Genomic DNA, 16,617 nt, shown 5'->3' with positions numbered 1-16,617 from the left:
TACAGGGTCAGTATGTATAGGGACCAGGGGACTATATACAGGGTCAGTATGTATAGGGACCAGGGGACTATATACAGGGTCAGTAGATACAGTATGTATAGGGACCAGGGGACTATATACAGGGTCAGTATGTATAGGGGTCAGGGGACTATATACAGGGTCAGTAGATACAGTATGTATAGGGACCAGGGGACTATATACAGGGTCAGTATGTATAGGGGCCAGGGGACTATATACAGGGTCAGTATGTATAGGGACCAGGGGACTATATACAGGGTCAGTAGATACAGTATGTATAGGGGCCAGGGGACTATATACAGGGTCAGTATGTATAGGGGCCAGGGGACTATATACAGGGTCAGTATGTATAGGGGTCAGGGGACTATATACAGGGTCAGTATGTATAGGGGCCAGGGGACTATATACAGGGTCAGTATGTATAGGGACCAGGGGACTATATACAGGGTCAGTAGATACAGTATGTATAGGGACCAGGGGACTATATACAGGGTCAGTATGTATAGGGGTCAGGAGACTATATACAGGGTCAGTATGTATAGGGGTCAGGGGACTATATACAGGGTCAGTATGTATAGGGGTCAGGGGACTATATACAGGGTCAGTATGTATAGGGAACAGGGGACTATATACAGGGTCAGTATGTATAGGGGCCAGGGGACTATATACAGGGTCAGTATGTATAGGGGCCAGGGGACTATATACAGGGTCAGTATGTATAGGGGTCAGGGGACTATATACAGGGTCAGTATGTATAGGGGTCAGGGGACTATATACAGGGTCAGTATGTATAGGGAACAGGGGACTATATACAGGGTCAGTATGTATAGGGGCCAGGGGACTATATACAGGGCCAGTATGTATAGGGGCCAGGGGACTATATACAGGGTCAGTATGTATAGGGGCCAGGGGACTATATACAGGGTCAGTATGTATAGGGACCAGGGGACTATATACAGGGTCAGGAGATACAGTATGTATAGGGGCCAGGGGACTATATACAGGGTAAGTATGTATAGGGACCAGGGGACTATATACAGGGTCAGTATGTATAGGGACCAGGGGACTATATACAGGGTCAGTATGTATAGGGGCCAGGGGACTATATACAGGGTCAGTAGATACAGTATGTATAGGGGCCAGGGGACTATATACAGGGTCAGTATGTATAGGGACCAGGGGACTATATACAGGGTCAGTATGTATAGGGGCCAGGGGACTATATACAGGGTCAGTATGTATAGGGACCAGGGGACTATATACAGGGTCAGTATGTATAGGGACCAGGGGACTATATACAGGGTCAGTATGTATAGGGACCAGGGGACTATATACAGGGTCAGTATGTATAGGGACCAGGGGACTATATACAGGGTTAGTATGTATAGGGACCAGGGGACTATATACAGGGTCAGTATGTATAGGGACCAGGGGACTATATACAGGGTCAGTATGTATAGGGACCAGGGGACTATATACAGGGTCAGTATGTATAGGGGCCAGGGGACTATATACAGGGTCAGTAGATACAGTATGTATAGGGGCCAGGGGACTATATACAGGGTCAGTATGTATAGGGACCAGGGGACTATATACAGGGTCAGTATGTATAGGGGTCAGGGGACTATATACAGGGTCAGTATGTATAGGGACCAGGGGACTATATACAGGGTCAGTATGTATAGGGACCAGGGGACTATATACAGGGTCAGGGGACTATATACAGGGTCAGTATGTATAGGGGCCAGGGGACTATATACAGGGTCAGTATGTATAGGGGCCAGGGGACTATATACAGGGTCAGTATGTATAGGGGCCAGGGGACTATATACAGGGTCAGTATGTATAGGGGTCAGGGGACTATATACAGGGTCAGTATGTATAGGGGCCAGGGGACTATATACAGGGTCAGTATGTATAGGGACCAGGGGACTATATACAGGGTCAGTATGTATAGGGACCAGGGGACTATATACAGGGTCAGTATGTATAGGGGTCAGGGGACTATATACAGGGTCAGTATGTATAGGGGTCAGAGGACTATATACAGGGTCAGTATGTATAGGGACCAGGGGACTATATACAGGGTCAGTATGTATAGGGAACCAGGGGACTATATACAGGGTCAGAAGATACAGTATGTATAGGGACCAGGGGACTATATACAGGGTCAGTATATATAGGGGTCAGGGGACTATATACAGGGTCAGTATGTATAGGGGTCAGGGGACTATATACAGGGTCAGTAGATACAGTATGTATAGGGGCCAGGGGACTATATACAGGGTCAGTATGTATAGGGGCCAGGGGACTATATACAGGGTCAGTATGTATAGGGACCAGGGGACTATATACAGGGTCAGTATGTATAGGGGCCAGGGGACTATATACAGGGTCAGTATGTATAGGGGCCAGGGGACTATATACAGGGTCAGTATGTATAGGGAACAGGGGACTATATACAGGGTCAGTAGATACAGTATGTATAGGGGCCAGGGGACTATATACAGGGTCAGTATGTATAGGGGACAGGGGACTATATACAGGGTCAGTATGTATAGAACCAGGGGACTATATACAGGGTCAGTATGTATAGGGGTCAGGGGACTATATACAGGGTCAGTATGTATAGGGGTCAGGGGACTATATACAGGGTCAGTATGTATAGGGACCAGGGGACTATATACAGGGTCAGTATGTATAGGGGCCAGGGGACTATATACAGGGTCAGTAGATACAGTATGTATAGGGGTCAGGGGACTATATACAGGGTCAGTATGTATAGGGACCAGGGGACTATATACAGGGTCAGTATGTATAGGGACCAGGGGACTATATACAGGGTCAGTAGATACAGTATGTATAGGGGTCAGGGGACTATATACAGGGTCAGTATGTATCGGGGCCAGGGGACTATATACAGGGTCAGTAGATACAGTATGTATAGGGGTCAGGGGACTATATACAGGGTCAGTATGTATAGGGGCCAGGGGACTATATACAGGGTCAGTAGATACAGTATGTATAGGGACCAGGGGACTATATACAGGGTCAGTATGTATAGGGGTCAGGGGACTATATACAGGGTCAGTAGATACAGTATGTATAGGGGTCAGGGGACTATATACAGGGTCAGTATGTATAGGGACCAGGGGACTATATACAGGGTCAGTAGGTATAGGGACCAGGGGACTATATACAGGGTCAGTATGTATAGGGGCCAGGGGACTATATACAGGGTCAGTATGTATAGGGGTCAGGGGACTATATACAGGGTCAGTATGTATAGGGGTCAGGGGACTATATACAGGGTCAGTATGTATAGGGACCAGGGGACTATATACAGGGTCAGTATGTATAGGGGCCAGGGGACTATATACAGGGTCAGTATGTATAGGGGCCAGGGGACTATATACAGGGTCAGTATGTATAGGGGCCAGGGGACTATATACAGGGTCAGTATGTATAGGGGCCAGGGGACTATATACAGGGTCAGTAGATACAGTATGTATAGGGGCCAGGGGACTAGACATTTTAGGGTTAGGAGCTAGGGTTAGGAGCTAGGGTTAGGAGCTAGGGTTAGGAGCTAGGTTTAGGGTTAGGAGCTAGGTTTAGGGTTAGGAGCTAGAGTTAGGAGCTAGGGATAGGGTTAGGAGCTAGAGTTAGGAGCTAGGGTTCGGAGCTAGGGTTAGGGATAGGAGCTAGGGATAGGAGCTAGGGATAGGAGCTAGGGTTAGGAGCTAGGGTTAGGAGCTAGGGTTAGGAGCTAGGGATAGTTTTAGGGTTAGGAGCTAGGGTTAGGGTTAGGAGCTAGGGTTAGGAGCTAGGGTTAGGAGCTAGGGTTTAGGAGTTAGGGTTAGGGTTAGGAGCTAGGGTTAGGAGCTAGGGTTAGGAGCTAGGGTTAGGAGCTAGGGTTAGGAGCTAGGGTTAGGAACTAGGGTTAGGAACTAGGGTTAGGGTTAGGAGCTAGGTTTAGGAGCTAGGGTTAGGAGCTAGGTTTAGGAGCTAGGGTTAGGAGCTAGGGTTAGGAGCTAGGGTTAGGAGCTAGGGTTAGGGTTAGGAGTTAGGAGCTAGGGTTAGGAGCTAGGGTTAGGAGCTAGGGTTAGGGTTAGGAGCTAGGGTTAGGAGCTAGGGTTAGGGTTAGGAGCTATGGTTAGGAGCTAGGGTTAGGAGCTAGGGTTAGGAGCCAGGGTTAGGAGCTAGGGTTAGGAGCCAGGGTTAGGAGCTAGGGTTAGGGTTAGGAGTTAGGAGCTAGGGTTAGGAGCTAGGGTTAGGATCTAGGGTTAGGAGCTAGGGTTAGGAGCTAGAGTTAGGAGCTAGGGTTAGGAGCTAGGGTTAGGAGCTAGGGTTAGGATCTAGGGTTAGGAGCTAGGAGCTAGGGTTAGGGTTAGGGTTAGGAGCTAGGGTTAGGAGCTAGGGTTAGGAGCTAGGGTTAGGAGCTAGGGTTGGGAGCTAGGGTTAGGGTTAGGGTTGGGAGCTAGGGTTAGGAGCTAGGGTTAGGAGCTAGGGTTAGGAGCTAGGGTTAGGAGCTAGGGTTAGGGTTAGGAGCTAGGGTTAGGGTTAGGGTTAGGAGCCAGGGTTAGGAGCTAGGGTTAGGAGCTAGGGTTAGGGTTAGGGTTAGGAGCTATGGTTAGGAGCTAGGGTTAGGAGCTAGGTTGGGAGCCAGGGTTGGGAGCTGGGGTTAGGAGCCAGGAGTTAGGAGCTAGGGTTAGGGTTAGGAGTTAGGAGCTAGGGTTAGGAGCTAGGGTTAGGATCTAGGGTTAGGATCTAGGGTTAGGAGCTAGGGTTAGGAGCTAGGGTTAGGAGCTAGGGTTAGGAGCTAGGGTTAGGAGCTAGGAGCTAGGGTTAGGAGCTAGGGTTAGGGTTAGGGTTAGGAGCTATGGTTGGAGCTAGGGTTAGGAGCTAGGGTTAGGAGCTAGGGTTAGGAGCTAGGGTTAGGAGCTAGGGTTAGGAGCTAGGGTTAGGGTTAGGGTTAGGAGCTAGGGTTAGGGTTAGGGCTAGGAGCCAGGGTTAGGAGCTAGGGTTAGGAGCTAGGGTTAGGAGTTAGGAGCTAGGGTTAGGAGCTAGGGTTGGGATCTAGGGTTAGGAGCTAGGGTTGGGAGCTAGGGTTAGGAGCTGGGGTTGGGAGCCGGGGTTAGGAGCCAGGGTTGGGAGCCAGGGTTAGGAGCTAGGGTTGGGAGCTAGGGTTAGGAGCTAGGGTTGGGAGCCAGGGTTAGGAGCTAGGGTTGGGAGCTAGGGTTAGGAGCTAGGGTTAGGAGCTAGGGTTGGGAGCTAGGGTTAGGAGCTAGGGTTAGGAGCTAGGGTTAGGGTTAGGGTTAGGAGCCGGGGTTAGGAGCTAGGGTTGAGGAGCCAGGGTTAGGAGCTAGGGTTAGGGTTGGGGTTAGGAGCTGGGGTTAGGAGCTAGGGTTAGGAGCTAGGGTTAGGGTTGGGGTTAGGAGCCAGGGTTAGGAGCTAGGGTTAGGAGCTAGGGTTGGGAGCTGGGAGCTAGGGTTAGGAGCTAGGGTTGGGGCTAGGGTTGGGAGCTAGGTTGGGGTTAGGGTTGGGAGCTAGGGTTAGGAGCTAGGGTTAGGAGCTAGGGTTGGGATCTAGGGTTGGGAGCTAGGGTTGGGATCTAGGGTTAGGAGCTAGGGTTGGGAGCTAGGGTTAGGAGCTAGGGTTAGGGTTGGGGTTAGGAGCTAGGGTTAGGAGCTAGGGTTAGGAGCTAGGGTTAGGAGCTAGGGTTAGGAGCTAGGGTTAGGGTTAGGGTTAGGGTTAGGAGCTAGGGTTGGGGTTAGGAGCCAGGGTTAGGAGCTAGGGTTGGGAGCCAGGGTTGGGAGCCAGGGTTAGGAGCTAGGGTTAGGGTTAGGGTTTAGGAGCTAGGGTTAGGGTTAGGGTTAGGAGCTAGGGTTAGGAGCTAGGGTTAGGGTTAGGAGCTAGGGTTAGGGTTAGGGTTAGGAGCTAGGGTTAGGAGCTAGGGTTAGGAGCTAGGGTTAGGAGCTAGGGTTAGGAGCTAGGGTTAGGAGCCAGGGTTAGGAGCTAGGGTTAGGAGCTAGGGTTAGGAGCTAGGGTTAGGAGCTAGGGTTAGGAGCTAGGGTTAGGAGCTAGGGTTAGGAGCTAGGGTTAGGAGCTAGGGTTAGGGTTCGCTGTACCAGACCGTGTGTGGTGCTGTCACCTTGTTTGACCAGCCTGACGTCTCCAGGAGGACTCTTCTCCCAGAGGCCGAAGCAGTGAGATCCTTTAGAGCAGTGGATCGTGGTGTTCTCAGGAGAAACCCGTCCTTCTCCCATCGCCACGCGCTCCATCTCCCACTGCTGCTCAGTGAAGGCACATTCCCTCTCCTTCTGCTGGTCAGCTGAGAGGAGGAAGACCGGTGGTCATTCTACATTCAGCAAACACAGAAACAGCACACAGTGTGCAATCAGACCGCTACAGCCTCCCCACTACAGCCTCCCCCTGACCTCCCCCTACAGCCTCCCCACTACAGCCTCCACCTACAGCCTCCACCTACAGCCTCCCCCCTACAGCCTCCCCCCTACAGCCTCCCCACTACAGACTCCCCCCTAAGCCTCCCCACTACAGCCTCCCCCTGACCTCCCCCTACAGCCTCCCCCACTACAGCCTCCCCCACTACAGCCTCCCCCCCTACAGCCTCCCCCCTACAGCCTCCCCACTACAGCCTCCCCACTACTACATTAACCCTGGTCTACTGTATTCCAGACCCACTACATTAACCCTGGTCTACTGTATTCCAGACCCACTACATTAACCCTGGTCTACTGTATTCCAGACCCACTACTACATTAACCCTGGTCTACTGTATTCCAGACCCACTACTACATTAACCCTGGTCTACTGTATTCCATACCCACTACTACATTAACCCTGGTCTACTGTATTCCAGACCCACTACATTAACCCTGGTCTACTGTATTCCAGACCCACTACTACATTAACCCTGGTCTACTGTATTCCAGACCCACTACATTAACCCTGGTCTACTGTATTCCAGACCCACTACTACATTAACCCTGGTCTACTGTATTCCAGACCCACTACATTAACCCTGGTCTACTGTATTCCAGACCCACTACTACATTAACCCTGGTCTACTGTATTCCAGACCCACTACTACATTAACCCTGGTCTACTGTATTCCAGACCCGCTACTACATTAACCCTGGTCTACTGTATTCCAGACCCACTACTACATTAACCCTGGTCTACTGTATTCCAGACCCACTACTACATTAACCCTGGTCTACTGTATTCCAGACCCACCACTACATTAACCCTGGTCTACTGTATTCCAGACCCACTACATTAACCGTGGTCTACTGTATTCCAGACCCACTACATTAACCCTGGTCTACTGTATTCCAGACCCACTACTACATTAACCCTGGTCTACTGTATTCCAGACCCGCTACTACATTAACCCTGGTCTACTGTACTCCAGACCCACTACTACATTAACCCTGGTCTACTGTATTCCAGACCCACTACTACATTAACCCTGGTCTACTGTATTCCAGACCCACTACTACATTAACCCTGGTCTACTGGTCTACTGTAATCCAGACCCACCACTACATTAACCCTGGTCTACTGTATTCCAGACCCACTACATTAACCCTGGTCTACTGTATTCCAGACCCACTACTACATTAACCGTGGTCTACTGTAATCCAGACCCACTACATTAACCCTGGTCTACTGTATTCCAGACCCACTACTACATTAACCCTGGTCTACTGTATTCCAGACCCACTACTACATTAACCGTGGTCTACTGTAATCCAGACCCACTACATTAACCCTGGTCTACTGTATTCCAGACCCACTACTACATTAACCCTGGTCTACTGTATTCCAGACCCACTACTACATTAACCCTGGTCTACTGTATTCCAGACCCACTACTACATTAACCGTGGTCTACTGTAATCCAGACCCACTACATTAACCCTGGTCTAGACAGGGTTAGAGACTGGGTTAGAGACAGGGTTAGAGACAGGGTTAGGGTTAGAGACAGGGTTAGGGGTTAGAGACAGGGTCAGAGACAGGGTTAGAGACAGGGTTAGAGACAGGTTTAAAGACAGGGTTAGAGACAGGGTCAAAGACAGGGTTAGGGTTAGAGACAGGGTTAGAGACAGGGTCAAAGACAGGGTTAGGGTTAGAGACAGGGTCAGAGACAGGGTTAGAGACAGGGTTAGAGACAGGGTTAGGGTCAAAGACAGGGTTAGAGACAGGGTCAGAGACAGGGTCAAAGACAGGGTTAGAGACAGGGTCAGAGACAGGGGATGTTCATTGGACCAGAGCAGCGGTGTGTTTACCCATGGCCCAGTTATTTGCTAATCTCCCCTCCCCCATCGCTCCCCCGTCCCCCATCCCTCCCCCCTCCTCACCCTCCCCCTCCTCCCCCGTCCCCCTCCGTCCCCCATCCCTCCCCCTCCTCCCCCAGCGCTCAGCCAGACTGTCCTCCCCATCCCTCCCCCGTCCCCCTTCTCCCCCAGCGCTCAGCCAGACTGTCCTCCCCATCCCTCCCCCGTCCCCCTCCTCCCCCAGCGCTCAGCCAGACTGTCCTCCCCATCCCTCCCCCGTCCCCCTCCTCCCCCAGCGCTCAGCCAGACTGTCCTCCCATCCCTCCCCCGTCCCCCTCCTCCCCCAGCGCTCAGCCAGACTCTCCTCCCCATCCCTCCCCCGTCCCCCTCCTCCCCCAGCGCTCAGCCAGACTCTCCTCCCCATCCCTCCCCCGTCCCCCTCCTCCCCCAGCGCTCAGCCAGACTCTCCTCCCCATCCCTCCCCCGTCCCCCTCCTCCCCCAGCGCTTAGCCAGACTCTCCTCCCCATCCCTCCCCCGTCCCCCTCCTCCCCCAGCGCTCAGCCAGACTCTCCTCTCGCTGCTCTCCTCTACAAGGACCTCTGACCCCTGACCCCATTATGGACCCCTGGATCCACACTGGAAACACAGTAGGCCCTGAAATGTCCTACTGGAAATACATATTATGGACCCCTGAAATGTCCTACTGGAAATACATCCCATTATGGACCCCTGAAATGTCCTACTGGAAATACAGTAGGACCCTGAAATGTTCTACTGGAAATACAGTAGGACTCTGAAATGTCCTACTGGAAATACATACATCCCATTATGGACCCCTGAAATGTCCTACTGGAAATACATCCCATTATGGACCCCTGAAATGTCCTACTGGAAATACATCCCATTGTGGACCCCTGAAATGTCCTACTGGAAATACATCCCATTATGGACCCCTGAAATGTCCTACTGGAAATACATCCCATTATGGACCCCTGAAATGTCCTACTGGAAATACATATTATAGACCCCTGAAATGTCCTACTGGAAATACATACATCCCATTATAGACCCCTGAAATGTCCTACTGGAAATACATCCCAATATGGACCCCTGAAATGTCCTACTGGAAATACATATTATAGACCCCTGAAATGTCCTACTGGAAGTACATATTATGGACCCCTGAAATGTCCTACTGGAAATACATCCCATTATGGACCCTTGAAATGTCCTACTGGAAATACATATTATAGACCCCTGAAATGTCCTACTGGAAGTACATATTATAGACCCCTGAAATGTCCTACTGGAAGTACATATTATGGACCCCTGAAATGTCCTACTGGAAATACATACATCCCATTATAGACCCCTGAAATTTCCTACTGGAAATACATACATCCCATTATAGACCCCTGAAATGTCCTACTGGAAATACATCCCATTATGGACCCCTGAAATGTCCTACTGGAAATACATCCCATTATGGACCCCTGAAATGTCCTACTGGAAATACATCCCATTGTGGACCCCTGAAATGTCCTACTGGAAATACATCCCATTATGGACCCCTGAAAAGACCTACTGGAAATACATCCCATTATGGACCCCTGAAATGTCCTACTGGAAATACATCCCATTATGGACCCCTGAAATGTCCTACTGGAAATACATCCCATTATAGACCCCTGAAATGTCCTACTGGAAATACATCCCATTATGGATCCCTGAAATGTCCTACTGGAAATACATATTATAGACCCCTGAAATGTCCTACTGGAAATACATCCCATTATGGACCCCTGAAATTTCCTACTGGAAATACATCCCATTATGGACCCCTGAAATGTTCTACTGGAAATACATCCCATTATGGACCCCTGAAATGTTCTACTGGAAATACATCCCATTATGGACCCCTGAAATGTTCTACTGGAAATACATCCCATTATGGACCCCTGAAATGTTCTACTGGAAATACATCCCATTATAGACCCCTGAAATGTCCTACTGGAAATACATCCCATTATGGACCCCTGAAATGTCCTACTGGAAATACATCCCATTATAGACCCCTGAAATGTCCTACTGGAAATACATACATCCCATTATGGACCCCTGAAATGTCCTACTGGAAATACATCCCATTATGGACCCCTGAAATATCCTACTGGAAATACATATTATAGACCCCTGAAATGTCCTACTGGAAATACATATTATGGACCCCTGAAATGTCCTCCTGGAAATACATATTATGGACCCCGGAAATGTCCTACTGGAAATACATCATATTATAGACCCCTGAAATGTCCTACTGGAAATACATACATCCCATATTAGACCCCTGAAATGGCCTACTGGAAATACATCCCATTATGGACCCCTGAAATGTCCTACTGGAAATACATCCCATTATGGACCCCTGAAATGTTCTACTGGAAATACATCCCATTATGGACCCCTGAAATGTCCTACTGGAAATACATCCCATTATAGACCCCTGAAATGTCCTACTGGAAATACATACATCCCATTATGGACCCCTGAAATGTCCTACTGGAAATACATCCCATTATAGACCCCTGAAATGTCCTACTGGAAATACATCCCATTATGGACCCCTGAAATGTCCTACTGGAAATACATATTATAGACCCCTGAAATGTCCTACTGGAAATACATATTATGGACCCCTGAAATGTCCTACTGGAAATAGATATTATAGACCCCTGAAATGTCCTACTGGAAATACATCCCATTATGGACCCCTGAAATGTCCTACTGGAAATACACATCCCATTATGGACCCCTGAAATGTCCTACTGGAAATACATCCCATTATGGACCCCTGAAATGTCCTACTGGAAATACATCCTATTATAGACCCCTGAAATGTCCTACTGGAAATACATCCCATTATAGACCCCTGAAATGTCCTACTGGAAATACATCCCATTATAGACCCCTGAAATGTCCTACTGGAAATACATACATCCCATTATGGACCCCTGAAATGTCCTACTGGAAATACATCCCATTATGGACCCCTGAAATGTCCTACTGGAAATACATATTATAGACCCCTGAAATGTCCTACTGGAAATACATATTATGGACCCCTGAAATGTCCTACTGGAAATAGATATTATAGACCCCTGAAATGTCCTACTGGAAATACATATTATGGACCCCTGAAATGTCCTACTGGAAATACATACATCGCATTATGGACCCCTGAAATGTCCTACTGGAAATACATCCCATTATAGACCCCTGAAATGTCCTACTGGAAATACATCCCATTATAGACCCCTGAAATGTCCTACTGGAAATACATCCCATTATGGACCCCTGAAATGTCCTACTGGAAATACATATTATGGACCCCTGAAATGTCCTACTGGAAATACATATTATGGACCCCTGAAATGTCCTACTGGAAATACATCCCATTATGGACCCCTGAAATGTCCTACTGGAAATACATCCCATTATAGACCCCTGAAATGTCCTACTGGAAATACATCCCATTATGGACCCCTGAAATGTCCTACTGGAAATACATACATCCCATTATGGACCCCTGAAATGTCCTACTGGAAATACATCCCATTATGGACCCCTGAAATGTCCTACTGGAAATACATATTATAGACCCCTGAAATGTCCTACTGGAAATACATACATCCCATTATGGACCCCTGAAATGTCCTACTGGAAATACATCCCATTATGGACCCCTGAAATGTCCTACTGGAAATACATATTATAGACCCCTGAAATGTCCTACTGGAAATAAATACATCCCATTATGGACCCCTGAAATGTCCTACTGGAAATAAATACATCCCATTATGGACCCCTGAAATGTCCTACTGGAAATACATCCCATTATAGACCCCTGAAATGTCCTACTGGAAATACATCCCATTATAGACCCCTGAAATGTCCTACTGGATAATGGTAGGGGATGGGGGATAATGGTAGAGGAGATTGGGAGAGGGGGAGAGGGGGATAATGGTAGGGGAGAGGGGGATAATGGTAGGGGAGAGGGGGAGAGGGGGATAATGGTAGGGGAGAGGGGGATAATGGTAGGGGAGAGGGGGAGAGGGGGATAATGGTAGGGGCGAAGGGCTGGGGGTGTTTAATCTGTCCCTCTGCTCTCTCTGGGGTCTGTCTGGGTTCAGGCTGTCCTGCAGACACGATAATCCTCCTGATTAAAGCCAGAATCGACCTAAACCAGACTGAGCCCCAGGGAAAACTGGGCTCCTTCACGGTAGTGGAGAGACAGACAGGGTACGGTAGTGGAGAGAGACAGGGTACGGAAGTGGAGAGACAGACAGGGTACGGTAGTGGAGACAGACAGGGTACGGTAGTGGAGAGACAGACGGGGTACGGTTGTGGAGAGACAGACAGGGTACGGTTGTGGAGAGACAGACAGGGTACGGTAGTGGAGACAGACAGGGTACGGTAGTGGAGACAGACAGGGTACGGTAGTGGAGAGACAGACAGGGTACGGTAGTGGAGAGACAGACAGGGTACGGTAGTGGAGAGACAGACAGGGTACGGTAGTGGAGAGACAGACAGGGTACGGTAGTGGAGAGACAGACAGGGTACGGTAGTGGAGACACAGACAGGGTACGGTAGTGGAGATACAGACAGGGTACGGTAGTGGAGACAGACAGGGTACGGTAGTGGAGACAGACAGGGTACGGTAGTGGAGAGACAGACAGGGTACGGTAGTGGAGACAGACAGGGTACGGTAGTGGAGACAGACAGGGTACGGTAGTGGAGACAGACAGGGTACGGTAGTGGAGACAGACAGGGTACGGTAGTGGAGACAGACAGGGTACGGTAGTGGAGAGACAGACAGGGTACGGTAGTGGAGAGACAGACAGGCTACGGTAGTGGAGAGACAGACAGGCTACGGTAGTGGAGAGACAGACAGGGTACGGTAGTGGAGAGACAGACAGGGTACGGTAGTGGAGAGACAGACAGGGTACGGTAGTGGAGAGACAGACAGGGAATACGGTAGTGGAGACAGACAGGGTACGGTAGTGGAGAGACAGACAGGGTACGGTAGTGGAGAGACAGACAGGGTACGGTAGTGGAGAGACAGACAGGGTACGGTAGTGGAGAGACAGACAGGGTACGGTAGTGGAGACAGACAGGGTACGGTAGTGGAGAGACAGACAGGGTACGGTAGTGGAGAGACAGACAGGGTACGGTAGTGGAGACAGACAGGGTACGGTAGTGGAGAGACAGACAGGGTACGGTAGTGGAGAGACAGACAGGGTACGGTAGTGGAGAGACAGACAGGGTACGGTAGTGGAGAGACAGACAGGGTACGGTAGTGGAGACAGACAGGGTACGGTAGTGGAGACAGACAGGGTACGGTAGTGGAGAGACAGACAGGGTACGGTAGTGGAGACAGACAGGGTACGGTAGTGGAGACAGACAGGGTACGGTAGTGGAGACAGACAGGGTACGGTAGTGGAGACAGACAGGGTACGGTAGTGGAGACAGACAGGGTACGGTAGTGGAGAGACAGACAGGGTACGGTAGTGGAGAGACAGACAGGGTACGGTAGTGGAGAGACAGACAGGGTACGGTAGTGGAGACAGACAGGGTACGGTAGTGGAGAGACAGACAGGGTACGGTAGTGGAGAGACAGACAGGGTACGGTAGTGGAGACAGACAGGGTACGGTAGTGGAGAGACAGACAGGGTACGGTAGTGGAGAGACAGACAGGGTACGGTAGTGGAGAGACAGACAGGGTACGGTAGTGGAGACAGACAGGGTACGGTAGTGGAGAGACAGACAGGGTACGGTAGTGGAGAGACAGACAGGGTACGGTAGTGGAGAGACAGACAGGGTACGGTAGTGGAGACAGACAGGGTACGGTAGTGGAGAGACAGACAGGGTACGGTAGTGGAGAGACAGACAGGGTACGGTAGTGGAGACAGACAGGGTACGGTAGTGGAGACAGACAGGGTACGGTAGTGGAGACAGACAGGGTACGGTAGTGGAGACAGACAGGGTACGGTAGTGGAGACAGACAGGGTACGGTAGTGGAGAGACAGACAGGGTACGGTAGTGGAGACAGACAGGGTACGGTAGTGGAGACAGACAGGGTACGGTAGTGGAGACAGACAGGGTACGGTAGTGGAGACAGACAGGGTACGGTAGTGGAGACAGACAGGGTACGGTAGTGGAGACAGACAGGGTACGGTAGTGGAGACAGACAGGGTACGGTAGTGGAGACAGACAGGGTACGGTAGTGGAGAGACAGACAGGGTACGGTAGTGGAGAGACAGACAGGGTACGGTAGTGGAGACACAGACAGGGTACGGTAGTGGAGAGACAGACAGGGTACGGTAGTGGAGAGACAGACAGGGTACGGTAGTGGAGAGACAGACAGGGTACGGTAGTGGAGACAGACAGGGTACGGTAGTGGAGACAGACAGGGTACGGTAGTGGAGACAGACAGGGTACGGTAGTGGAGACAGACAGGGTACGGTAGTGGAGACAGACGGGGTACGGTGGTGGAGAGACAGACAGGGTACGGTAGTGGAGACAGACAGGGTATGGTAGTGGAGAGACAGACAGGGTACGGAAGTGGAGAGACAGACAGGGTACGGTAGTGGAGACAGACGGGGTACGGTAGTGGAGAGACAGACAGGGTACGGTAGTGGAGACAGACAGGGTACGGTAGTGGAGACAGACAGGGTACGGTAGTGGAGAGACAGACAGGGTACGGAAGTGGAGAGACAGACAGGGTACGGTAGTGGAGACAGACAGGGTACGGTAGTGGAGAGACAGACAGGGTACGGTAGTGGAGAGACAGACAGGGAATGCGGTAGTGGAGAGACAGACAGGGTACGGTAGTGGAGAGACAGACAGGGTACGGTAGTGGAGAGACAGACAGGGTACGGTAGTGGAGAGACAGACAGGGTACGGTAGTGGAGACAGACAGGGTACGGTAGTGGAGAGACAGACAGGAGTACGGAAGTGGAGAGACAGACAGGGTACGGTAGTGGAGACAGACAGGGTACGGTAGTGGAGACAGACAGGGTACGGTAGTGGAGAGACAGACAGGGTACGGTAGTGGAGACAGACAGGGTACGGTAGTGGAGAGAGACAGGGTACGGTAGTGGAGACAGACAGGGTACGGTAGTGGAGACAGACAGGGTACGGTAGTGGAGACAGACAGGGTACGGTAGGTGGAGACAGACAGGGTACGGAAGTGGAGAGACAGACAGGGTACGGAAGTGGAGAGACAGACAGGGTACGGTAGTGGAGACAGACGGGGTACGGTAGTGGAGAGACAGACAGGGTACGGTAGTGGAGACAGACAGGGTGCGGTAGTGGAGACAGACAGGGTACGGTAGGTGGAGACAGACAGGGTACGGTAGTGGAGACAGACAGGGTACGGTAGTGGAGACAGACAGGGTACGGTAGTGGAGACAGACAGGAGTACGGTAGTGGAGATACAGACAGGGTACGGTAGTGGAGAGACAGACAGGGTACGGTAGTGGAGACAGACAGGGTACGGTAGTGGAGACAGACAGGGTACGGTAGTGGAGACAGACAGGGTACGGTAGTGGAGAGACAGACAGGGTACGGTAGTGGAGATACAGACAGGGTACGGTAGTGGAGACAGACAGGGTACGGTAGTGGAGAGACAGACAGGGTACGGTAGTGGAGAGACAGACAGGGTACGGTAGTGGAGAGACAGACAGGGTACGGTAGTGGAGACAGACAGGGTACGGTAGTGGAGACAGACAGGGTACGGTAGTGGAGACAGACAGGGTACGGTAGTGGAGAGACAGACAGGGTACGGTAGTGGAGACAGACAGGGTACGGTAGTGGAGACAGACAGGGTACGGTAGTGGAGAGACAGACAGGAGTACGGTAGTGGAGACAGACAGGGTACGGTAGTGGAGACAGACAGGAATACGGTAGTGGAGACAGACAGGGTACGGTAGGTGGAGACAGACAGGGTACGGTAGTGGAGACAGACAGGGTACGGTAGTGGAGACAGACAGGGTACGGTAGTGGAGATACAGACAGGGTACGGTAGTGGAGATACAGACAGGGTACGGTAGTGGAGATACAGACAGGGTACGGTAGTGGAGATACAGACAGGGTACGGTAGTGGAGACAGACAGGGTACGGTAGTGGAGACAGACAGGGTACGGTAGTGGAGACAGACAGGGAATGCGGTAGTGGAGACAGACAGGGTGCGGTAGTGGAGACAGACAGGGTACGGTAGTGGAGAGACAGACAGGGTAC

At 50.8% G+C, this 16,617-nt stretch overlaps 1 protein-coding gene across 1 annotated transcript in view; it reads right to left on the bottom strand.

Moving 5' to 3' along the window:
* LOC106591870 (bone morphogenetic protein receptor type-2) overlaps positions 1–16,617 on the bottom strand; it is an 81,516-nt gene that overhangs the window by 58,577 nt on the left and 6,322 nt on the right. Inside the window, 1 exon segment of the mRNA XM_045698445.1 lies at positions 6,170–6,349. Coding sequence (XP_045554401.1) covers positions 6,170–6,349 — 180 coding nt within the window.

Source organism: Salmo salar, chromosome ssa16, assembly GCF_905237065.1.
Source record: "Salmo salar chromosome ssa16, Ssal_v3.1, whole genome shotgun sequence".
Taxonomy (NCBI): Eukaryota; Metazoa; Chordata; class Actinopteri; order Salmoniformes; family Salmonidae; genus Salmo; species Salmo salar.
Note: the sequence above shows the minus strand (reverse complement) of the source record. Positions and strands in the feature narration are given on the sequence as shown.